This window comes from Mustela lutreola, chromosome 18, assembly GCF_030435805.1.
Source record: "Mustela lutreola isolate mMusLut2 chromosome 18, mMusLut2.pri, whole genome shotgun sequence".
Lineage (NCBI taxonomy): Eukaryota > Metazoa > Chordata > Mammalia > Carnivora > Mustelidae > Mustela > Mustela lutreola.
Window position 1 is genome coordinate 18,650,838 of NC_081307.1, and position 26,768 is coordinate 18,677,605.

A 26,768-nucleotide genomic window follows, 5' to 3' on the forward strand; every position below is an offset into this window, starting at 1 on the left:
AATGTTTTAAGTTCTACAGAATTTGTTACAACTCAATCTGCCTGTTTTTTTATGATTTTGTTCAAGGGTGTATATCCTTCAATAACTGCTTTTACTTGCTTTTACCTGTTCTAGTGTTCTGCTTTCTGTCTTCTCTCTGGCTATTAGTCCCTTTTACATGCATTTTTACATTCACTGGGCTAGTCAGGACTCATACCTGCCCTTAAAGCTGGACCCAACTGCTGGATAGCTGCCCTGGCATGCTGACAGTACTCTTGGAAGTCTCACTCCTATGGTAAAGCAGTGTTTTTGCTAGCAAGTTGTCAGACATCGAGATAGTAAGAAGAAGCTTCTCTATTCAGTCTCCTCGGCTGCAAAGGCAAATGCTCTCCCAGATGCAAGGTAGGGGGAATGCCACCTACTTGTACTTTCGCATTAGTACCTTGAAGTGACAAAAGCCTGCTATTCCTGGAAGGAAGGGAGGTGTCAAGAATAGGAGGGGCCTGGATGTTGGCCCGCCAACCAAGTTTTCTCCGTGAACGGTAGAGCTCTGATCTTCGCCCCTGACATTCACTGAATGAGCCAACAGAATCTAAAGCCTTGCTATTACAGTCTCCAGACCACAAGAGCTGCTCTACGAATAACAAGTAAGTTCCCAATATACTGTCAGTTTACTCTCTGTCATATCCAATCTGGAGTTAACCTTCCCTTTTTATTTTTAAGGACGTCATTCAAGTTAGGACATTATCATCTCATATTTGGGTTCCTGATTTCTTTTTAGCTCTCTCAGAAAAGGAGCCCTCTTGGGTTACTTTTGACCTTACCATAAACAGGTTCACCAAATAAGGGTACATAACTGCCAAAAGTAATAGATAAATAGGAATTAATGAAGGTTAATGATACCTCAGAGTTACACTGGCTAGGCCAGCTAGTCTACCACCACCACCACCACCACCACATAACAGTCATTAGCGACAAGGTGTGACTCCTATCCCATTTGTCACTCTGTACCTTGCACACAATCTGTTTTTCTCAGCACCAGTGGCGAGACAGTCAGAAAAAAGAGTACTTCTAGTTGTGCCTCCACTTTAGGGACAAAGCTCAGCCATGTCCTCTGGTGGCACCCTGGAGACCTTACACATATCCACACAGGCCACAAAGGTAAAGACTGAACTGTAGCTGAGCCTAAGTCTTGGCAGAAGGCCTGATGATCCTCCTGGAGCACAGAACACAAGAACACAGGAGGCTTGTGAGGAACTGCTACTTGGCCATCTGTAAATCTGTCATGAAGAGGTTCTCATCTCCTCCTTATTTCTGAGGAAAGAGGAGACCTTTCTTTCTCACACTCTGAGGACACACCTCCAGACTACAGAGTGGTCAGTAGCAGCTGCAGCACAATACTGGCTCCTCAACAACAGGGGTCCCACCACTCAGGCTGAAATGGTCACCTGGCCTCTTCGGTTTCAGTCTTCCCCTTGTGGCCCACAGGACAAGAACACAGGGAGTGGGGACTTCCAGCTACCCTTACTTTCTCTGCCTATGTAAATAATCAGCTCTCTGAATCTAAAAAGGATTGTTTCTTTCCTGGCCACATCTGTCAGGCCTTGCCCTTCCTAACAATTGGCATCCATTTCATCTCAATCTTCATTCATAAACAAAGGAAAGGGAAGAGAAGAGAAATGAAAAGACTCAGGGATGGTTACAGTATATTAACACTTCTATCCAATTTTCAAAGAAAAGAATGAAGAAGATCTAGATTATATGATCCCACTGCTCTCTGATAGCATCAAAAAAGGAAATGGACCTGGTAGTGTGTAGCCAGATTACAGGTCTGATACCTGAAGCACACAGAAAGGCAAGGAAACATGCTCAACTCAGAAAGTCTGAATTGGAATTTAAGTTTAAAAGATGATTATCACTATCACATAATTTGTAAAACCTTACTTCACATGCAGTGATATGTAACTTTACATATAAAGACCTTCTAAAGATTAATATACGTTAGCATCAGTAGAAACTAAGTTCAATGAAGATTTAGCATGCTACCTCTGAAAACTGTCCCCAAGTGCAAAAACATATATAAACAGTTCAATCTAGTAGATCTGGTACAGCATAACTTGCTGTGCTGCCTCTCTCAAGAGAGCAACTCCAGTCCCACCACACTGGTCTATTTCTCATATCCTATTGCCTTCCCCAACTGCTCTCATCTTCTTTTCCCGCCTCTAAACTTTTTTTCATTGTTACTACAGTTTAGAATGCCTTCCAATATTCTCTACATCCACCTATATTAAAGACTAGTAAATATCCCATTTTCTAAGAAATCATGGCTATTCTTATCCCATAAAATAGCAGTGGTCTAGATCAGTGCCTCCCAGACTTTAATGAGCACATTTTCATATTGAAAACATCTAGAAGCTTGCTAAAATGCACACTGAAAAGCAATGTGTATTAATTCAGTTGGTATAAGGTGGGACCCAAGCGTGCATTTTTATTAAGCTCCAGACAGATACTGATGCTACTTGTCCATAGTTCCCACTTTGGATAGCAAGGGTTTAGCTGACTGATTTGATTTTGCTACATATTAGCTTGACTCTGCATATATTAGTTAGATTCTATCAAGTCTTTGATTTTTGTGTGTGTCTTAAAGTAGGGCTTTCACTGACAGATCATCTTGAATGCTTGTCAAACAAATGTGTATATTGTGTTTCTGGCAGGTATTTTTACACTTGTAATGGAAGAGGGCACATAGATCAGAACATCAGTCTTTGCCTTGAAAGAAAAAAGCTGAATTATATATATGGAACCGTAATTCCTCAAAATAAAGGGGTTTCAAAAATAAATATACCAATTATTTCTAGGTTTAGGTAGATATGGCCATTTGCTGGCTAAAGGGTTCCCTAAGACCCTGCTACTTAGGATGAAATTCACAAACCAAGATCAATAAGACATGGAAACTTGTTAGAAATATAGACCTTTGGGTCCCTAACCAGACAGAATCAGTCTGCCTTTAAACAAGATTCTCATGGAGAAAAATTAAAATTTAAGAATCACTGTCCTAGCACATTTAACTGGCTGAATGAGAAAATGCTATAAAATAAGTTATTAGTGCTTCTTCATTTATTCATATGGCCAAAAAAAAAAGCATTTCTGTTGGGGTAAGGTAATAGAGATAGAAAGTTCAATGAGTTATCCAAAGGGCCACTCTCTAAACATGGCCATGGTTCATTATCTACTTAAGTGTTCTCTGGTGGCACCAAGAGCCATCTTGGAGAAAGAGTAGATGGATTTTCATTCATTTGTATCACTAATCTGCTACATAAAATCAGCTCCTCCCAAACCTATAATGATAAAATATTTTCAAAGATAATAACATGTGTGTTGAGAAAATTATCATCCCTGCTCAAATCTGCTTGTTTCACCATCGAATCAGACTCTTTAGATGGGAGCAGCGGGAGGAGCCAAGGACATGAAGGTTATAAGAACTGAAATGAAATAAGAGTAGGTAGTCTTTCTTACACCCAGTTTTCATCAGATTTTTCAAATGTTTCACTAACCAAAAATGGCTACTATGAAGGCTGCAAATATTTACAAGTTGATTTTTTACCAGAGGGTTTCCTAGGACCTCATATCCTTGCATATATTGGGAGCTTCCAAGAGAGTGAGCTGTATGTGGTGACTTTTCAAAGTTTTCTGATTTTAAGTCTTAAATACTTTGTCCTTAAGCACGAAGTACAATCTCCTTGAACACAGAACAACCTCTCAAAAAGCTGAAAAGCATCCCTAGCAAACTTAAAGGAGGATCCTTTAACTCTAATATTCCAGATTCTAGTTAATAAAACTATTTCTACCTAGCATCAGACTTGAATAAATCCTTCAAAATTCAAAAAACCTATTTTTTTTAAAAATGGCATGTAGTTAACACTATTAAAAGAACTTTGATAGGCTATCCAATGAGAAGATTCAATAAAACAAGGGTTAATGTTTCATCTTATTAATTTAACTTCCGTAAGGACTAAGAGCAAACTTGTTTTAGAAGTGGTTTCACCAGAAATCATAACAAAGTGTTGGATGTAGGATAAGATGTAAAAAGAATGTAAAATGGAATGTGAAAAGAATGAACAACAGTAAAAATTCGGCCCTCTGGCAACCTTTAGTAACCTACAAGATTTACAAAACATCTTCTAAGCTTGTAGTAACCACACACACAGGAAATACAAGAATATCTACAACATTAAACCCTATTTGATAAATTTTATAGAAAAACTTATGAAGGTGACTAAAAGTAACTTTATTCAACTAGGCCTAGAACAGTGCTTCTCCATTTAGCCACAATGAAATGAAATAAGTCAACGTGCCAGAATAAAGTTATCAACATTTACACCGATCAATATTCAACAAATTTTGACACTTACCAATATTTTTAACTCTGCTTTTCAGCTGAGTAGAATGCCTTTTCTTACTCTTTGATTTAGGAGTTTTATCTTTAGATGCCAGGCTGGCCTGTGCAGATGCTTTCCTTGTCTTGAATGTTTTGGTTACTGTTGTTGGATCCACTGGATCAGGCATACTGCTAAAGCTTTCTAATGACTCTTCATCAAACTGGCGTCTTCTCCGGCTGGTATCTAATTGATTTTTGCGATTACTATTTGTAGTTTTCTCTACAGACACTGGAAATCCAGTCTTGATAAATGGTTTTTCTACATCACCTTCTTGGTCATATAACCATGGTGTCCTACTGTTTTCCACCTCCTCTTCAGGCTGTTTTTGATTCCTTACCAATGAAAATAAATTTTTACAGATATGATGACAGAGTTCTATGTTTACTGGAAAACTGCAGATATAGTAAATAGATTTAGGCAAATAAAAACATTAACAGGCTCTAAAAACATTTTCATAAAATATACATTAAATATGTAAATATTATACACGTTAATGTTTAAATATTTTCTTGAGAGGGAGAATCTTTTTCTTTTTTTTAAGATTTTATTTATTTGAGAGAGAGAAACAGAGTACAAACAGGGGAAAGGACAAAGGGACAAGCAGGCTCCCCACTGAGTGTGGAGCCCAACAGAGGACTCAATCTCAGGACCCTGAGATCATGACCTGAAGTCTGAAACTTAACTGACTGAGCTACCCAGACACCCCAGAGAGAGAATCTTAAGCAGGTTCCACACCCAGCGTGGAGGCCAAAATGGGGCTCGATCTCACAACACTAAGATATGACCTGAGCTAAAATTAAGAGTTGAATGCTTAACTTAGTGACCCAGGGGCCCCTTTAAACTTTAGTATCAGACCCTTCTCACTAAACCACTTTCACTGGCAAAAGCTGCAATCAAAAGATCTAGCACTCATGATGAAAAAGAGTGGGAAAGAATAATTTTAAAAAACAATGGAATATACAAGAAAAAAACAAAACACTTGGAGGAAGAGCTGAGAAAGAGTTGTATGTAACAGAGGGTTGGCAATATACACAAATTTGTGTCACCAAAAGCAGTTCAAAATAGAACTGGAATTGGTGAAAACAACTGTCCATGCAACTCATAATTTATTCCTCCATTCATTAAGTACAGTTTAGTTCTATTGGTCTCGTGTCATTTTCCAAATTTTATCTGCTAAACACTGACATCGTTTAATATGTTAAAAGGTATTTGCTGACCATCTAAATTTGGCAAACAAGAGACAAAGTTCAACATATCTGCAAGGTTTCTCAAAACTTTAAACATGCCAATGTCCTATACAAATGTCTTAGAAGTGAACATAGTGAGCAAAATGTCCAAAATTTTTATCACAGAATCTGACATGAACAATAGTGTTCTGAAGAACATGATTTAGGAGACACTGACCTCCAGGTTTCAAATTAACACAAGATTAGCAAACCTATAGTCTGCAGGCCAAATTCAGCCTGCTAGCTATTTCTGTATGGCCTGAGAGCTAAAATGATTCTTTCTTTTGAAAGGAAAAAAAAGGATTTTTAAATTTATTTTAGGAGAAGGGGGAGGGCAGAGGGAGAGGGAGAGAAAGAATCTCAAGCAGATTTAGCACAAAGCCCAAACTGAGGCTTGCCTGGTCCCACCCACGAGATCACGACCCAAGCTGAAATTAAGAGTTGGGACACTCAGTTGACTGAGCGACCCAGGTGCCCCTAAAATGATTCTTACAAAAAGTAAAATAAAATATTCTTATATTCTTAAATGGTTGAAAAAAATCAAAGGGAGAAAAATTGTTTGTGACAGAAATTATGTAAAATTCACATTTCAGTACTCATAGATAAGGTGTTATTGGAACACAGCTGCTTGTTCACATATTGTTTATGGCTGCTTTCATGCAAAAATGGCAGAAATAAATGGTCTGCAATATTTATCATCAAGCCCTTTCCAATATAAGTTTTCTGACCCCAGCTCACTACAATGTTTCATCTGACCTCTTGTTATCTCTAGCCATTAAAGTCAGGGAAGCTACCTATTTAACAGCTGACATTTGGGGGAAATGAGGTCTAATCTGAAGTAGGTCAAATATCTCAATATTAATAATCCAAATCCACCCTTTTTTACTATTAATTATATATAAAATGTGGATAATAATAAAGTAGGGACCTTACAATAGCAAAGCTATTTACTAAAGCTTTGAACAAATGTTTATTGCTTATGATGGAAATTCACTCAAACATCATTTCTGAATGGCAACTGAGCCCTAAACACCGTTAGGCTCTGACAACGGAGTACTTTTAAAGAGCAATAGGATGTTTAATTGAAAGAAGTGGTTAGTAGATCTAAGAAAAAGTCAGGGAGGTCAACCATAGGATTCCTAGAGTCAAATACAGTTGAATTCTAAGAGGTTTCGTTTAATCAGGTTCAAAAAAAAAATCCATGATTTAATAATTAAATAGAGCCAAAATGATTACTTAAGTGCTCCAACACATGCCCAATCATACAACTAAAGAGAAAAGTGATGTGACTTTTATATTTGTAAAGGTCTGCAAAAACAAAATCAAAGAGATACTTCTCACAGAAGTATAGGCTGAACTGACCTCTAATTTTTCATCCTAAAAAGTTTTTTTCTTAAGTAAGTACGAGTAACAATAAAAAGACAATAGTTTTACCAGCTGGCTATCAAAATCATTTTCTGGATTAGCACAATCATTAAGAATGTTATTTATTTAGCTATAAATATATAGAATGATTGACCTGACTCAACCAACCAGTCTTACACTATCTGAGTCAAAAATTTTATGTGGGAAGACGATCATATTAAAAAATAATAACACTGAGGAAAAAAATATGTTAACACTGAGAAACAGAGAAAGAAATCCTGACTATGACTGATAACATCTATCAATAATGTAATAGTGCTCAACATTACATTCAGATAGGCCTTAAGAACGTATTCTAATCAGGAGCTATGAATCAAGGACAGATATCAAATCAAGGCAAGAGACATTTTATGGGTCAGGTCTTATCCTTCACTCTGATCAAAACAATGAATTATTCCTATTATCAGGATTAGTGGCAGATGTATGCCTGAGACACCTGGTAAAGTATCAGTTTAATATTCTTAATGCTAACAAGCCAAACAATAACAAGTATCCTTCTTGTGTTTGCAAATTAAATATAATTAGATATAATCATATAAGTAACATTTAAGAAAATAATGGATTAGGTTCACAGTCAAGTACCTTTGTTTTTCTGCTCCAACAGAAGAACTGCTTTCAAAAGGTTTTGGAAAAGCCATATATTCTGTTTTCCCTGAAGAATTCTGGGCTAATGGTTGCTGCTGTTCAGTGGGTGTAGAAATATTCTGAGAAAAATCTCCAAAATTAGAAGGAAATAAAGGGCTGAAATTCATACCTAATAAAGAAATAGGTAAGACAACAATAAAAGAAGTACCTAAAGGCCTTAATACAAAATTAAAACACAGTTTTAATTAAATGTGTCACTCTAATCCACCAAAACAAGTAACTGTTAAAATAAACTAATATTCATTTGTTCAATCATGGTTTACAGTTCAGCCCACTAGCTTTTTGGCACTGATGACTAAACAAAGTTAACAGGTAAATACCTATAAGCGTCTGGTACCCGGTAAGCTAATGAATGTCAAGTACTATTACTGCTAACTTTTTAGCTCTGAAGGGATGAGGATTAGTTATTTACATGTTATTTCGTTTAATGCTCAAACAACACTATGACACAGGTATTAAATTAATTTTACCAGGAAGAAAACCGCCTCAAAGATTAAACAGCTGGTAAATGGAAGAGGAGGTCAGATCTCAGGTCTGCACAACTCCAAAGCTTATATTCTTTCTACTCTACTTTAACTGGGAAGCTAGAATAGAACTAAGTTCTTACCACACAGTGCGTATGAGATATATTTGCAAGGGGCTACTAACAACTTGGTGGGGGAAAAGGGGTGGAAAAGGCTTCACAGTATTAGTTTGTGAAGAATGAATAGTCTTTGCCCAGGGCTGCCACAGGCATGAGGCATATTGGTGTAAAGGAACTGCCTGAGCTATTTTTAATATTATCTGTTACCTAGAAAGCCACACAAAAAACATTTGCTGCCGATATTGATCAGTGCTCAAGAACTAAAACGCTTGTTAAATGTGTTAATGCTATTATTTTTATAATCCTGCTAAGAAAATACACAGCTATTTTTATTGATTTATATTCACAAAGCCCTCCAGCCCTTCCAACCCTTTTTCTCCTCCTATATTCCCTGGCAAACACCTTCAATTCCACTTCCTTCATGACTCACCTCATCTAACTGATCACTTAATTTATTCTACCTTTAGAAAGTCTTTTGATTTACTCCTAGTTCTTACCTCTCCTGCCAATGGCTTAGATCAAGCTGTCCTTTCTCTGGTATTACTACAACAAACAGCTTTCGGTTTCCTATTCACCATAGGATACTCTTGGCTCCTCTCTCAAATCTCTGCAACACTATTACTAATGTGATATGCCTAAAACAGAAATCTCATGCTATCTCCCTGCCCCAAATCCTTCAGTGACCCCTCTGGAAGGCAAAAGAAAGTCTAAGCTCCTTTGAATTGCACAGAAAGTCTCTGCTGCTCTCTAGCTGTATCAATTACTCTTCCCCTGCTAAGGCCCTGGACACTAGCCATACTTAATGACCTCTAAATTCCCTATGTGATACACTCTTTCACTGCTTTGTAACTCTCAGCGGATCCACTGATTAGGAAGTCCTTTCTCCTCTGATATCCCTGGAAATAAATTTTGTTCATTCTTTAAATAACATGCTTTCCGGAGGGAGTGGGGGGAGAGACCTGCTGATAATTTCCTGCCCTAAGGAAAGGCAACTCCCCTCATTTGTACCACTGCTACCATCCCTATGGCACTGCACAGAGCACCTACTGACATGCTTAGCTTCCTCACTAGATTCTAAATGACTTTAAGTGTTCATTTTACTCATGTGAATCCCAGTCATTTATGTGGTATCTGAGACATAACAGGTGCAGAAAAAATAAAAGCCAAAGCTAAATAAAATTAAATTTAAGCCTAAGCTAAACCTTAGTCTCTAACGTATCCTCCCTAACCACACAGTGCCCGATGTGCAGCGGCCACAGGATAGGTTAATACCCTTCTTCCTTTATAAATAGTTGCTAAATTAATTCAAAGTAGTTGATTTAATTTCATTAGCAACCACTGCAAGCTTAAGTTTTCACCACAAAGAATCAATGTAGAAAAGTTCATAACTTTCTTTGCACACACCTCCTACCATTCCAGAAGAGACCAATTAAACTCCATGCAATAGACAAGGAGTTTATTATAGACATGGAGAATATTGTCAAGCACTTTGCATTTATTTATTTCCTCTTAAGTTTGTAGTCACTTACCTGGTGTAAATGATGAAATATTAGTAAATCCGGGTAGGTTAAACAGATTTACAGGCTGTGGTGGAAAGCTGAAAGGACAAAATAAACTGGGAGAAGAAGGGTGTGATGCACTGCTGCCTCTTTCCTTGCTTCCAGGTTTTTCTGGGTGCTGATTTTGTTGGCGCATAAGTTCATTTAGCATTTGTTTCAACCTACAAATATTTAAGAAGTTAGTAACTTACAAATCAGTTATATTACGGTCTATTTACAATACCTTCATAGAAAAGTACATGTAAAAAGTGATTCAAGAGCATGCAAAAGAGATGGACTGTTTTAATATTTACTACAACAAACATCTGCTTGTCCTGCAGGCTTACTTCAATAACTTGGCCTTTGGAACAAGAACCGCACTTACCACTTTAACCAGATAAAAAGCGTAACTATAAGAAACTCATATATTTTTGTTATTAAGAATTTTACCAAGATATAATTTACAAACCATACAGATCACCTGATATAAGTGTTAAGTTGAACACTGAAAAAAAAATTTTTTTTAAAGATTTTATTTATTTGACAGAGAGGTCACAAGTAGGCAGAGAGAGAGGGAAGCAGGATCCCTGCTGAGCCGAGAGCCTGATGCAGGGCTCGATCCCAGGACCCTGAGATCATGACCTGAGCCGAAGGCAGAGGCTTACTCCACTGAGCCACCCAGGTGCCCCGAACACTGAAAATTTTTAAAAACTAAAGTCTACAGTATTAAAAGGGAACATCGGGCAAATCATTGTTAGTAAAATTTTCGGGTATAGAAAATGTTTGAATATTCAATTCTGCTCATGTCCTTTTCCCCCCAGAAGATAACTATAAAACACATGCTCAGTTTTAGCATTTACTACACAGTTTTACTGCTCCTAAGAAACACATTACCTTTGCACATTATTCTGTTGCCATGTTAGCTGAGTATAGCACTGGTTCAACTGGTGCATGATAAGGTGTACCTGGGGGGAGGCAACATTGCTTGGCATCACACTGTAAGGACCCGTGAGAAGAGTTTGTAGCAGACAAGATAGCGTCTGTGGAAAGACAAATTGTCGTTAACAGTTATTGATGACTTGAGAAAAATGTTCCTGCTTCAGAAACTAGATACAAAAAATGCACTTTCATAGTAAACTTTACCTGCTGGTCCTGCATCAAAGTCTGACAAATATTGACACTGAAATCAAGCTGTTTCTTTAGCTGATTAATTTGTTCTTGCCATTGTTCTTTCTCCTCTACATAAGAGAGTTCTGACACCCAACGAAGGTTTTCCTGACGCTGCATGCTGATATTCTGCTGTCTTGTCTTAGCTAAAGGACGATAATTTCCATCTGCTGAAAAAGGGCGATTGTTCTTCCACCTAACACAGATTTAAAGAGCTAGGTCATTAAATGTAATTATTTGGTTTTTAAAATCTGGCACTAAATCCTGATACCACGGTTCATAGACCAACATTTTCTTAAGATCAAAGTTTAAGTTCAAAGGACTTCAAAAGTATGGAAATGAGGGGGAGGTGGTGAGGAAAAGGGAATTCTAGATTTCTAGCCTTGTGAATTATCATTTTTTTCTACTCTTTTTTAATGTCTTACACAGACAAATCCATGTAATTCTATATTCTACAAAATGAACATCTTTTATTATATCACAAGCATTTTTCCATTCTTCATGCTTTAAACTTAGCCACCTGAAATTCTATCATCAAGTGGAACTACTTAACCATCTTCCATAACAAAGTAATGAATATTATGTTGCTAGGTCTTTTTCAGTATCTATGATTTTCAGTTTTGCTTAACTCTCCAAAAAAGAAGCCAAGATCAAAGCTTATGAATCTTGATCCAGTCTAGTTGGGATTTATCTTGACAAAACTCTATGATACAATAAAAAGTGTATTTAGTCTTTGTCCCAATTTCCCAACATAGCTCCCAAAACTCCTGGCATCTCCTGAGACCTAGAAGTGTCTTTTGTTATTCACAATGGACCCCCTTGAACCACAGCTAAGTTTAGTTGAACCACAGCTAATGACTCTTGGAGGCCCTAGATAGCTTCATGGACAGGGACTGGTCACTAAAAAAACCAACCAAGTATTTAGAGGGTTGGAACTTTTAGCCCCACTGCCAACTTCAAGAGGAAGAGGGTCTGGAGTGAGTTGAATGTCAATGGCCAATGATTTAATCAGTTGTGCCTAGGGAATGAAACTTCCACAAAAACTCCTTATCAAGCTGGTTAGGAGAGCTTCTGGGTTGGTGAACACACTGAAATGCTGGGAGGATGGCACATTCAGAGAGAACATGAAAGCTCTGTGCCCCTTCCCCCACCCATCCCTTGTCCTATGCATCTCTTCCATTTGCCTACGGCTAAGCTGCATCCTTTATAATAGGCAGTATTCATTAGCTGTTCCAGCAAATTATGAAACCTGAGGGCAGCTTGTGGGAACCCCCACATTTTTAGCAAAGCCAAACAGAAGTGTGAGTACATGGAGACTTGGACTTGCAACTGACATCTGAAGTGAGGGCAATCTTGTGGGACTGAGCCCTTCACTTGTGGTATCTGCCCTAATTCCAAGTAGTGTCAGAACTGAATTAAATTATGACACCCAGTTGGTTCAAAGCATCAGAGAAGTGCTTAGTGTCACAAAGACCTGAGACTTCAGGAATCAAACAAAAAGTCAGAACAGAGAAACTAACCTATTCTTAGTTTCTTTTACGTTGTAAGAGTTATGATTCGCACTGTTAGGAGGATACACAGAAAAGTTATCATTGGAACTGGCATCTTGCTCTTCTTCTTCTTCCTCTTCATCCGTCCGAACAACTCCTTCAGAAAGATAACCATCTTCATCTCCTTCCTCATCCAGTGCACACTGAGTAGAACCGCCCCAAGTTGCCATTGTTCTAGAGATTAAGAGATAAAAAAGAGGAGATCATTTTGGCAATTGGGTAAATACTTTACCAACTACTGTGCCAGACACTGTACCATGTACATATGTATACATGTGAAACGTTTTGTTTATAAAATTTCACTGAATTATAGTACCAACATAGATGGTTGGTACTCTCTTCACTGCTGATATATGAAATAGTTTATTCTGCCTTCCACAAAACAATTCTTCAAATAAAAAACTGTATCCCCTAGAAGTTTTTCCCTAAATTAAACCCCCTTAATTTTTAACTTTACCTTGAGCGACAGTTTTCCAGAGCAGAGCTGTCCAAAAGAACTTTCTGCAATAGTAGTAATGATCTATACACATGTATCCAATCAGTAACCACTAGGTACACATGGCTAATGAGCACTTAGAATGTGGCTGGTGTGATTGAGAAAATGAGTTATTAATTTTATTTAATTTAAATAGGTGCAGGTAGGTAATGTAATGGCTGCCATATTGGAAAGCATAATTCTAGAGCCATGGTTCCCAAACCTAGATGCTTATTACGAAAAATATGCAAAGAACTTTTCCAAAATTCAGACTGTGGTACTCCAAACAGAAAAAAAAATACTACAGATATAATTTGATAAATAAAGTACATTTGGGACTTCAAAACAGAACAAGTTCTTCTATGAGGAACAGAAGTTCGGTGCAATGTTCCAGGAATGCCATCTGAGGATATCAAAAGGTAAGGTCACAACAAATTTGAATTTCAAGATGTTAGCTCTGAAAACTCCCATACAGATAATTAAGCAACCTTACAGATGGCCAATTTTTTGGAAATATTCTAAATACAGAAATTTCAAATATAAATGCTAAAAACTAAATGTTTTAAAGCAATTACTTTATCTTTTAATTATTTTTAAATTTTTTTATTTTTAAGAGAGCACAAACACGCAAGGAAGGTGTGGGAGTGGGAAGAGCAAAGGGAGAGGGGCAGAGAGAATCTTAGGCAGTCTCCATGCTCAGTGTGGAGCCCAATGCGGGGCTCAATTTCACAACCCTGAGATCACAACCTGAGCTGAAATCAAGAGTTGGATGCTTAACCAACTGAGCTAACCAGGCACCCCAAAAGTGACTTTCCTAATCCTTAGGGAATTTACAAATATGAGATTCCTCATTTCAGTAAAAATGTCCTTATTTTTGGCTTGATAGCGAAGTACTACAAAGTAATTTTTTTTATAAAACTTAACTAAGAACATAAGGCTTTTATACACTCAAAGAAAATCTGTATCACCATCTGATCAAGTACCTTGAGAAGTCAGAACAGAAAATAGCTGGATTTAGTTAAATTGAACCACAAAGGTGATGCCTGAACAGTAACCTCAGTGAAAGAGCAGACTTGAGCTGAGAGGGGAAATGAAGCTGCCTACCCCCCATGCCTTTAGTAGGTGATGTTAAAAAAAAAAAACAAAAAAGACTTAAACACCTCTCTTACTTTTCTGTTCTACTCTGCTGAGGTGTACACAGGTTCTCAGATCCATCACTTCTCAATGACACAGCCATAGGAGATGTAGTTTCGGCTAGACCTTGCCTCCTCTGATGTTCCGCCATGAGCGCTTCAAGCTGCTTTCGCCTTTGTCGTAGCTCTTCCCTTAACATCTCATGTCTTCGCATTTCTGACCACAGCTATTATTTTAAATGTCAGAGTTGAGTCAGTAAAAATATATGGATTTGTTTTATCCTTAAAGAATAAAATACAAAGACTCCTATTCTCACTCTATTCTTTTTACACTAAGATATGGTTAAAACAGTATTTTCACAGTAAGAAAAAATTAGGCATGAATTTTTTAATGAAAGTACTGGCCTAATACACTTCATCAACTATTTAGAGAAAGGTATAATGTCTTCTACAAATCACATATAAACAAAAGGCCAAAGAACAGATCTTCCTAACTGAAATGATTACTGTTTGCTGCAACTATTCCTTAAATACAATTCTGCCAAATATTTGCTAGTAATTTTGAAATTATTTTGAAAAGATCCCAACTTAATAACTTTTTTGAAAAAATTATTTCCTCTCAGCTAAAAGACACAAAACATGCTGCATTTAAAAACACGTTTCACAGGTATTCGGTTTTCCTTCTTTAAGATGTGACATAAGACTCGGAACAACAAGTACAACATACAATACCTCGTTATCGACTACTGAAGAATCTTCAGGCTCAAAACCGGATTTGCTTGTACTAGTTTCATTTCCATTAACAGCCGGGGTTGAAGTAACAGCTGGGATATATTTTTTTGTGGGACAATTACCCGCACTAGTGGCTGACAGCTAAAAAAGTATTAGTAAAAACCATTATGAGGAATTAAAGCAATTATGTTAATTTCATAAAAGCAGTTATTTTACCATTTCTCTGGGGCTCTAGTACCATACTGAATTAGTTATTATCAGACCTCAACTGCCATCATGATCCAAAGAAAGCCTGATTTAAGAAAATAAAAATGAAAACACAGAGTGAAGTGGATGAGTAGCAGCCAAGCCTCAGGAACAACAGAGACAAGAGGGAGAAAATGCTACTGTGGACAATTTCATATACTCAAACCAAACTCTTTTATCTATTCCTCTGGACATTACACTAGGGAGAAGGAAAAAGGATTAGATAAAATAGAAAAGGTTAGAAGTCTAGGACAACAAAAAAAGGGTACAAAAAATTATCATGGATGTGTTTCCCTTTCTTTGAAAACAAAAGCTGAGGAATAAAGCTAACCAAAACATTTTAAGGAAAATCTCAAAAAGAATTGCTGTTCACTTCCTGTATTAACTATACTCTTATTCCTGATTACCTGAAATGTTCAAATATTACTCATTCTTCATTCAGTCTCAAAGAGTACTACTTAATAAGAAAACTACAAATATTTTAATTCATTTCTTTAGGTAATTTATGATGGTTTAAGGGCTTTATTATGTAATTTTAGGCCAATAAAAGATGGAAATGCAAAGCTGAAATCAGAGTATTTTAAGAGCTGAAATCAGAGTATTTTAAGGTTTTTTTTTTTTTTTTTTTTTTAATTTATTTGACAGAGATCACAAGTTGGCAGAGGGGCAGGCAGTGAGGAGGGGTAGGCAGGCCCCCTCTTTGATCAGAGAGCCCGACATGGGCTCGATCCCAGGACCCCAGGATCATGACCCAAACCAAAGGCAGAGGCCCTAACCCACTGAGCCATCCAGGTGCCCCCGAAATCAGAATATTTTAAGTTAATAGTTATGAATACTCAGGTTCTGAATCTAAAGTAGCCCAACAAGTGAAAAACAGAAGTAATCAAATTCAAATCCTATGTGCTATCTTTCATAGTATAAACTCAAATCCCTAACCCCTTTCATTAGTTCATTAGTTTTATTAATCATAATACTGACATAAATGTGTCACCTCAGTACTAGAAAAAGCAAGGGTACTTTCCAATGACATTAGATTTTAAACATCTTTTTTCATATAAATGTAAAGTAGTAACGTTCCCAGTTACCTGTAAGTCAGGACATGCCTTCTGCAATGCTTGAATTTTCTCTTGAATCTCAATCAGTTTCTTTCTTTCTTCCTGCAATTGTCTGAGTTCTCTCTGTTGCTGCTGTAGTTTAGCCTCATAAAATTTCTCTCTATAATTAAATTTACATTACATTTACAGATTCCAATAAATCTGATGATAGCATTAAGCATGACCTAATACAGAACCTAGTCAAATTAAGTACCTTCTCTATAATAAGCACTAAATTTTTATTTAATGAAGTCCATGAGTTTAACATACCGTGCCTTCTCATTTATTCCGGCATCTTTCTGTGTTTTATTGGCATTTCCTCTAGTGTTATTTGCATTTTGTTTATTATCTTCTTCTGCTGGGTAGAAATCATCCAAATTTGAAGTATTGGTAGAGATAACGCCATGATCTGCTGCATCATCATCCTAAAAAGCATCATTAAATTAAAATAATCTTGAAATCTAAAGACATTATCCAATTCATACCTTAAATACCACTGTTCAATAAAATTTACACAACATAAAAATTAAAGTAGTACATTAGGTACATGATGATTTTTAGAGAATACTGAAGTTCAACCTCCTACCAATGACATAAAACGAAGTACTAAAACAACAAAAAAGTTCATTTATAATCTGAGCTGCCAATTACCCACTAATGGCTAACATTAAGTTGCCTTTTCTTATCTTGACCAGACACTGAGCTATCAAAGAAAAGCTTCCTAGAGAATACAAAAAGATTAAAAACATACCATCAGATATGGGAACCCTTGATACTAGATAATTTTACTTAGAATTTAACCTTTTAAAAATATTTTATTTATTTGAAAGAGAGAAAGAAAACACTTGAGTGGGGGAAGAGCAGAGGGAGAGGGAGAGAATCTCAGGCAGACTCTGCACTGAGCAGAGCCTGACACAGAGCTTGATCTTACAACCCTGAGATCACAACCTGAGCTGAAACCAAGTCAGATGCTTAACCAACTGAGCCACCCAGGTGTCCCTTAAACTGTAACTTTTATTTTAATGATTTCAAATAATTGATGTCCAGTCCACTGTCACTTGCTTACGATTTTCTATTCTCTCACTTTGGTCTTTAGTTTGCCAAACTAGTGCCAATGGCTCATAATACAAAAACAAATGAGAGTATCTTACGTCTGTAATGACTACTGGAAAAACAACTAAGTTCTTAGCTTCCTAAAGGTAGGTCCACACCTTCTGTTAAAAATCAATACACTTACTAAGATGTGAGGAGGGAAGGCTGCTGGGATGAACTACTGCATTAAAAAAAAAAAAAAACATTTAACTCTATATAACTTTATATTTACTTGTGCTTTCTCTGAGAACCTCAAATGAAATTTTAACTTTTGGCAATATCATTCTAATAAAACGTTAAACTCAATTACAAAACTGGGTAGGCAATTTTAAGTTGGTAGATGGGCATTATTTGGTATTCTTATTCATCTAAAAACTGGCCTAATTCATTTCTATAAAGGATAAGAAGATAGAAAAGAAACTGAGTTGGGATTCAAGAATAGAAAAGCTGCATTATGAAGCCTTTTCACATAATAAAAAGTGGAAAAATTAAAGTACAAGAGAAAAATGCAAAACAAATCTGCCTAATGTTTCAGAAGGCAGTGAGAAGGGACCTGAACAACTGAATACCAACTCTAACACTAAAAGAAAGTAAGTGACTCAAGAATTACTGTTTTAACAGTCTTTTGAAAAAAAAATCAAGCAATATTTACCTGTACCATAGCAACAAGATCTTGTAACTGTCTCAGTTTCTGTTTTGCAGCCATAAGTCTATTGATCTTCTGTTCAAATTCAGCATCTTCTGGAGCTTCATCAACCAGACTGCTCCTGTGACTAGTTAATGAAGCCCCACTGACTCCCTCATCTTCTGCTTCATCCTCTTCTTCCTCATCATCCTCACCTTGTGCACCATGAATCCCCTGTTCTCCTTCTCTATTATAGTGACAATCTGCTAAAAGCATGTATGAAATCAGTAATTTAATAAACTTAAGAAGAATACTAATGAAAGAAAATCCATTTCAAAAAAACAATATGGCAAAATTATCCAACAATAGTCATCATACCTAAAGATGGAGGCATGTTCAGAGCCCTTATGTTGGCAGCAGATCTGTTGTTAATTTCACAATTAGAATTAACTGATCTCCCCTCTCTGTTATTAGAAACACACTGTGCATTAGAATTACTGTTTACTTCATTCCAGGTTGCAGCTACTTGTGGATTTCTAAAAGAAAGAAAACAGCCTGAAGTTATATAACGTAAAAAAAGAAAAAAAAAACCTAAGAATTAAAAATAAAATCAAAGTTTTTAGAGCTGCTGATAAAATAATTTCAAACAATGAACATCACTAGCTATTTCTCTATTTAAATTCCTACTGTGAATAATTGACTCTTGCTTTTCAAAAACTTCTGCTATTTAGAAATTTAAGAAAAACATCCAAAAAAATCCAAGTTATATCTAAAAACAAAGAGGCAGGAAAATGTTGTTAGATACTTATGATTTACTTGCATTTTATCTAACAAAGAGCAAATTTACTAAACTACTGCACTCAGTGCTTCTCCGTTTGTTTTTCTTTACAGACCAACTTACATTTACACTGGCCAAAATAGTAGACTTAAGAGGACTTACAGGAGAAAAGCTTAAATAAAAAGCAAGCAGCATTCTATTGAAGTTTTCCTGTTCCATAATAGAAGCATTCAATTAGAAGGAACATGTTAGAAAAACAAACTTCAAATTCTTACCGAATGTTAGTAACAGGTTCAGAGTTTTCATGTTCAGAATCATAATCTGACTCTTCAGTTTCTTCATCTTTTGTGTTTTCATTAACAGCATCTGTCATCATATCTGATGTCTGTTCATAATAATGGACTAATTCTCTTAGTTCATTCAATCTCTTTCGAACTTCATTTAACTTCCTGATAAACAACAAAGATGTATATATCATACTCATTTCAGCAAAATAAAGCATTCAGTATTTCCAAATAAAAGCAGACAGCAAAGACAAAATTCAGACCTAGTGCAATATCCAGGGGGTGTGACTATAAAGCAATGAATTCAATTTCAAGAATAGCTTACTCAATATCTCATCACCAATTTTCTTGTATCCTTCCTACTACAGACAAAAAGTATTAAAAAAAAAAGTTTCATGTGTTCATTTGAAGCCAACTTGGTGTCTTAATTGTGAAGTACTAAATATTCAACTTAAATACTCCCTCTCAGGCAAATCAGTGATGCAGACATTAGGCATTTACAGAACGTTCCTGATCTTAACACACAGAGATCTATAAAGTGTATAATACATTTACCCCAAACATTAAGTTTTTTCGTTTTCTATTAAGTGCCAGAAATTATGCCAATGTTTCTAAATCTGTAAAATACCTTTATGAACAGGTATATCATTATCCCTATCTTGCAGATGAAGAAACAAAGGTAAAGTGAGAATAAGTTATTTGTCCATGGTCACACAGCCTTGTGAGATACAGTTTCCAGGTTTTGTGACTCTACGGCCTGGGCTCTGAATTTAGAATCATTTGAATATAAAAATCTTCTAATGCAATCCCAGCTATTTCTAATCCTTTAGCTGGAAAATGAGAATGCATTAGCTTACAAAAGTTACCTATATTATAATGTCACATTTCTCCTGGACAACTCAAAGAAGGCAGATATAACACACATATACTTCTTCTACACATACACTTCTAATACACATATTCTTAGAAGAATATGGTATGATATGTTACATGATATGATAAAGATATTTATCATATTACGTAAATTCAGTTTTTCCAGAATTTTCAACAAAGGAAAAAAAAAACATAATGTATCCCCATTATTCAATTCTATTCTATGTAAGCAATGTTTGTAAAAATATTTTACTGGAGTTTTTCAGTTGGATTCAGATGTCCTTCATTTTCACTCTCATTCTGAGAAACTAGAGAAGCAGCAGGATAAGGAACAGATGATGTGAAGCTATTGGATTCTCCATTGACAACTGGTGCTAAGCCTAAAGGCGCAGAGGGAGCTGAAGGTGTACTTCTCTGATCCACAGTTCTTTGTGGAGAGGATGAAGAAGGCACAACTACAAAACAAAGACCAGCTACTATAAATAAACAAGTATGGCCTCAAACAACACTTACTCAGTTTGCTTACATAAAAATAAAAAGTAAAAATCAGTAACATCTTAAATTCTGCAGCTTTAAATTTCAGAAACTTAAGTATCCAATAGCCAGGCTGCTTATTCAACAAACAGACTTAAAACAGAAAGACAAAAATAAGGAAAAACAAGGCTGAAATTGACAAGAACTATTATATTCTATCTTAAAGAGTAACCAGTATACTTCCCTGATAAACCCAATTCTAGGTTAAGTTAAACAGGGCAAAATGTGGGGCACCTGGGTGGCTCAGTTGGTTAAGTTGCTAACTTTGCTAACTCATGTCATGATCCCAGGATCCTGTCATCAAGCCCCACACCGGTTTCCCTGCTCACTGGGGAGTCTGCTTCTCCCTCTCCCCCTGCCGGCTGCTCTTCCTGCTTGTGCTCTGTCAAATAAATAAATAAAATCTTTAAAAAACAAAAACAAAACAAAACAAAAAAAAACTCAGGGCGAATGTGTATGATGTTCAATACACCATCAACAATGCTTTACAACTGTAGGGGATTAAGCCCCAAAAAGTGTTTCAAATCCACAGCTCAGAGTAATTTTATCTTGTCTCCCAGATGGAATTTTCCTTGTTCCAAAAGATATAAAACAAACTTAAAGTGACTGCAGTACATTCATGCCATGAAATATGACTCAACAATAAAATTTTCTAATTAGATGATGGCTTATCTTCTATAGTCTTAAATTGGATGTTAACTACTTTTCTGTCCACATGGATCAGACAAAAAACCCTCATGACTTCAAGGGCAATGAATAAAGATTAAGAATCTTTGCTCTTCTCCATTTCCATCACTTTAAAACTACAGTCATTTATCTCTTTCTCACAGGAACAACCATCATTATTTGTTGTTCACATTATCAATTGCTACAACTGGTTTCCAGCAGTCTCTTTGCTCTATTCCTTGATTGTTCTACCTTTTGGTGCTGCTTTCACACTATTTCCCAGTATGAAAAAAATCTTTTCTTAGAGTCATCAGTAGGCAGAGTGCTACTTTATCATGTATATAAAACTGACCATGGGTCAGTACCACTCTCGAATTTTAAGTTTTCCTTAGTTGTGTCATCTGTGTAAAATAAGCATGATGGGGGGAGCATCTGGGTGGCTCAATTAGTTAAGCATTTGCCTTCAGCTCAGGTCATGACACCAGGGTCCTGGGATCGAGCCCCGCATTGGGCTCCGTGTTCAGTGGGTAGCCTGCTTCTCCTTCTTCCTCTTCCCACTGCTTGTGCTCTCACTCACTTTCTAATAAGTAAATAAAATCTTAAAAAAAAAAAATTAGCATTGGGACTAGATTACACTCTAGAGACTAACAGAGGTCTTGGGAAAAGAAAGGAGAATGTTTCAGTAGGAAATATTAAGGTTTATTGGGGGGACAGCAGAGAAAAAGAGATGGGTAAAGAATAAGGAACAGGGACTCCAGAGATGTTTTTTCTATCCCTTGTCTTCTCTTTAGTAAGACAACAGCTGGGATGTTGAAAAATTATGACCAGCTGGGGCTGACCTTACTGATCAGTTTTCCATCTAGAGCTCCTACTACAAGAGGCAAGGACCAGGCTTGAGGTGTGAAGACAGCAAATGAGGACCAGTAACTGGATCTCAATCAGACAGAAGCAATAAAACATCTGTGCTGCAGAAAAGGTGGTTCCTAAAGTGTAACTAGTATGACTATGCTTTTCCTACTCCTCCTAAAATGACAATTCATTTCAAAAAAGTTATAAACTTTTCAGTTTATATAGTCTACAAGTTATAAACGGTATAAGTTATAAATTTTTTGCACTAAGCCATATGTACTATATGCCTTTTATGTCTTATTTTAAATAAATACTTTCTAAATCTGTTTGATAGTTTTTCTTAAGTCAAAGTATAAATTTGGATTAGTTTTCTTTTTAAGGGAAAATCTGAATATGCTAAAGGAAAATCCAGTAATGTGTGTTGAAGTACCTAATAGTTTACCTTATCTTTTTCTTTCCCCTGAATTAAAATCCAACCAATTTTTCGAGTCTTAAGTTTATTCTTTCCCTTTACTGAATTACAGATCTCCAATCTATTTGGTTATCAACATATATTGCCTTGTAAGTCCTATTTCCCCTCAAATATTATAATTTTCTTGAGGGACTATGAGTTCATTCATTCACCAGATATTTACTAAGTCAAATTAACTACTACATGCCAGCACATATACTCATGTGTCCCCTATCTAATATTGCTGAGCCAGCTTTACTTACACGATGAATTGTTCAGATGTTGATCTCGAAGTGTATGAAGTTCTCCAAGCAGTTTGTCCATTTTTTGTTTCTTTTCCTGTAATACTCTCATTTTGCTAAAAAGCTGTACTTTCTCATCAGGTAAGTGTTCTGAAACTGAAGGATTCCGGCTCTGAGAAACCTCCCTAGTTAATGAAAGACTTTCTGCTTGTCTTCTATTGTCTGGAACAGTTGGAGGCTTATTTAAAATAAAAAAAAGAAGACGACCAAGGCAATGAAAGATTTGATTCTCATTTTAAAAACACATAAATATTCCTTATAAAAAGCAATAAATATTTGCCTAGGTTGTGCTGGTGGGTAAGCATATGCCTTTCCAATTCCCAAATTACCTATTTCCTGATGTGCCAATATAACATCTATATGGTTTTATGGACACACATTACTACACAGTGGTCTAGAATTCACTGGACTGAATTACTACCTGGCTCTAAATTAAGGGCTAAAAATGTCATACCTTATATAAACTTTGAAAAATACCATTATCTCTCTTGCCATCTTTTTAGAATCATCATCATTAACTTCTTAATCAGTTTTTCCTACCATTTCTTTCCTATGGTTCTCTATTTAAAAAATTTTTCAAAAATCCACTACAGCTTAGGAAATCATAAAATGAATAAACACCACTGAGCTTAAACCTTAACATCCCTCCACATTTGCATCAATTCTTTTTTTTTTTTTTTAAGAAAAATATAATAATACAGATATAACTAAAGCTCTATACATACCAACCCCCAATCTCATTCCTCTCTCCAGAGATAAACACAATCTGGAACTAGGTGTCTACCATCACATATGTTTCCATTATTATTGTACCTACATAAGATACACATCCTTCATGAATTTTTAAACATCAACCAAGTGGTATCCTCCTTAAACTCATGCTTTTCATTTATTGTAACTCTGGCTCATTTACTCTGACTATAAGATTTTACTCTATGCATGTATCATAGTTTATTAATCCATTTTCCTGTTTATGGACATTTAGATTGCTTCTAAATTTTTGCTACTGACCAAACCTGCCACAAAAATTCATATATCTCCCCTCATGAACATGTAAAGAATTTCTCTAAGATGTGACATTTGCTGGGTCACCACAAAAAAGTGCTAGATATTGCTAAGTTAATTCTACAACGTGGTAGACAATATTCATTCATTTTTACCTAGTCCGCAGACAGGAGACATTGACTCTTCATACTAATTTCCAGTGAAGAGGTTAGTATTTCACCCTTTCTTATTCAAGGCCCATAGATTGAAATTTTGCATTTAAATCATTACTTACAAAGGTTATCAAATTGTAACACTTATTTACTCTGAAATTAAACGTAAGAACTTTCTCAAAATTGTCAGTAAACTACTTAAGGACACAGATTCAAATATAACTTAAGCTTTAGAGGTTATGACCATAAAGAATCTTTGAGAGGAAAAAAGATCATACTATCTACTAGCAGACAAGGAGAAAGTTTTAATTATCACTGCATTCAACGCAGATTTTCCTCTAATTAAGTGTTTCTCCAAGAATAGACCCCAGACTACCAGCAGCATAATCATACATGTATGACATATGTATCATACATACTTTGGGAGTGAGGGGATCCCAATGATCAGAAAACTACTCCCCCCCACCTTTTTTTTTTTAAACAAAATGCCAGGTGATATTTATGCTACAGTAAAGTTTGGGAACAACTGGCTTAGTTAATATGATTTTAGCTTAACTACATTAAAATAATTAAATTACCTGAGAATCACGAAGCTGATTATGAAAACGCTGAATTAAATCATTCAATTCTTCATTTAGTTCAGAGGTGATACTAACTCCAGATAGGCTCCCTGTAGTTTCTGTTACAACTGGAAAGAAAATTAATAACTATTCATTAAAGCAGACAAATCAATACACTTTTCAATTTCTGAGAAGCTAAAAATAAACTTGGGGGGTGTTAAAAAAATCTTACCTAACATAATTTAAAACTAGTTAATCCTCAGATTTACCTCCCAAACAAACGTTTTAATAGAAATGTCTAACCAACCTGAAAACAAAGGGACAGAAAACTCTAGTACAGTGATTCATCTTTTTCTGTCCCATCATTTGAGGGGGGACACTGCTACATTCCAATTAAGAATAATGACTCAATGGAGCAGGGAGAGGACAGGCCTATCAGGCTGGATTGGGGCAGTGGCAGGGAAAGTGGTTAATCTGAAAAAGCACAGTGATACTGACAGGTCTCAATCCCTACCTTCCCCCAATAGAATCAATGCTCTAATAGAGGGATTAGCAAATTGTTTATAAAGATTCAGAGAGTACGTTAGTAAGGCTTTGTGGAAATAGTTTTTGTATCAACCACTCAACTCTGCCATTGCAGGAAAAAAGCAACCACAAATGATACATTAACAAACAGGCATAGGTATGTTCCATAAAACTTTATTTTACTCCGTGGGCCAAATCCAACTGGCCACAGCTTGCCGACCCTGTCAGTAGAACAAATTATTTACTAAAGTAGTTGCCTGTGATAAAAGCATACTACAAGACCATCGCTTTTATCTTCCTATGGCAGTATTCCAAAGATAATTCTGACAACAGGTCACTGCTCTACTATCCAACCACCCCAATGCTTATCCTTTCCAGCTCTAAGAGTCACTAGCTATAAACTGCTTCTGTTTTAAGGAAAAATACTACCTTTTTCAAAGAGAAATTAGAATTTCAGGACTAAACAGAATCCCAAGTAACAGCGCAAACCCCACTTTGAAAAAGAAAGAAATTATAGTGCAGATTACCAACACATAATGCCAGCTCAGTAAAGTACAACTCTTTACCATGACTATTTTTTTGCCTCACTTACATACCAGAAGATTAAACATCAGCCTGGTTTTTCATCAGAATCTCATAAATACAAGAGAAAATGCTTTAAAATTACGGACCTAAAATTCTTCTTAAAATCATGTAAAAAATAAATTTAATCTTAAACCTTTGCTCATTCTACTCCTGGTGTCTGCCTCCTGGTGTCTGCCTTCATAGTATACTTGAAAGAAAAATTAAAAAGTTCATATTCAGGAAAAGAGCTCTGACCTAGAATTCAAGAAATCTGATTTTACTAATATATCATATAAGTATTGGCTAGTCACAAATTCTATGTTTGAGCTCCTTCCCTCCCACATGCGATTAAGAGAAAAAGCTCTGGTGACTAACCTACAATTTTGTGATAATCAAATGAGATGATGTAAACATTAAGTATCTGAAATATCATCACCACCACAGGCAAATCTCTGAAATCTAGAACTTGAAAAATACTTAAAATACTTGTCATTAGCCATTAACTAGTATGTCATTGTTTAAATATTTTGTTTTGTTCCAAATTACCGATTTCCTAAATATAAATGTAAAAGCTAATGAAAACTGGACTTTACAAGGGAAAAATGTGTGGAAATGTATCTAATTATTACTATATATATTATATACATAAAATATACAATTATATAATTATTACAAAAGAGTAAGTTACTTGCAGGTGACACAGTTCCATATGAAAACACAAAATTAAATTATGTATAACAGTGATCAGAGGGCTAAGCCATTTGGCTAGGTGTGGACAGCAGCATAAATTCAGTAATAACAAGGTATCATTAGACTAGGATAATAGTCTAGAAAATAAACCTTAGTTTTTACTGAGTTTTACTAGGTAACAAGTTGTTTTCAGCTTAATGAGAAATTAAACAAGTTTTGACCCGGTTTGAAGATGTTGAAAACAAGCTATAAAATTAGACTCCATACTAAAGAATTCAGTATAATTTCCACCTAAATAATACATGGCTAAGAAGGAAGAAGGAAAAATGAAAAAAACATTTCTTAGTCTCAGGAAGACTATATACAGAATATAAATACAGTTCAAAGGAACATGTACAACTGGGCACCTAACTGAAATAAAAGAGCTACTACCAACATGAGAAGCTAAAGGAGCTCTACAAATTCATGTATTTTCTCCCTTAAGGTTTTGACCTTTCCTTGGTAGGCAAGAAAAGTATGGCAATCCCAGGTAAATAAAAGTGGGGGGAAAAAAAACCATGAAGAGCCCTATCAGTGTGAGGTACAA

The 26,768-nt window shown here is 35.9% G+C and overlaps 1 protein-coding gene and 1 long non-coding RNA gene across 20 annotated transcripts in view; one reads left to right on the forward strand and one right to left on the reverse strand.

Annotated features, from left to right (window-relative positions):
• The window catches only part of PCM1 (pericentriolar material 1), an 82,028-nt gene that overhangs the window by 32,577 nt on the left and 22,683 nt on the right, over positions 1-26,768 (reverse strand). For 16 of the 19 annotated variants that reach the window (XM_059156177.1, XM_059156172.1, XM_059156180.1 and 13 more), the window contains 16 exons: positions 24,422-24,531; positions 22,648-22,864; positions 20,138-20,339; positions 19,003-19,176; positions 18,328-18,485; positions 17,977-18,215; positions 16,503-16,657; positions 16,224-16,353; positions 14,893-15,033; positions 14,197-14,387; positions 12,523-12,726; positions 10,979-11,198; positions 10,730-10,875; positions 9,827-10,017; positions 7,652-7,823; positions 4,392-4,750 (listed from right to left, as the gene is read on the reverse strand). In XM_059156177.1, coding sequence (XP_059012160.1) covers positions 4,392-4,750; positions 7,652-7,823; positions 9,827-10,017; positions 10,730-10,875; positions 10,979-11,198; positions 12,523-12,726; positions 14,197-14,387; positions 14,893-15,033; positions 16,224-16,353; positions 16,503-16,657; positions 17,977-18,215; positions 18,328-18,485; positions 19,003-19,176; positions 20,138-20,339; positions 22,648-22,864; positions 24,422-24,531 — 3,009 coding nt within the window. The remainder of the gene's footprint in view (positions 1-4,391; positions 4,751-7,651; positions 7,824-9,826; positions 10,018-10,729; positions 10,876-10,978; positions 11,199-12,522; positions 12,727-14,196; positions 14,388-14,892; positions 15,034-16,223; positions 16,354-16,502; positions 16,658-17,976; positions 18,216-18,327; positions 18,486-19,002; positions 19,177-20,137; positions 20,340-22,647; positions 22,865-24,421; positions 24,532-26,768) is intronic. The other 3 variants (XM_059156188.1, XM_059156175.1, XM_059156185.1) reach the window with 1 other exon arrangement.
• On the forward strand, positions 16,653-18,214 carry LOC131820514 (uncharacterized). The gene is made up of 2 exons (XR_009349670.1): positions 16,653-17,431; positions 17,724-18,214. It is a non-coding gene; the product is annotated as an uncharacterized LOC131820514 (long non-coding RNA).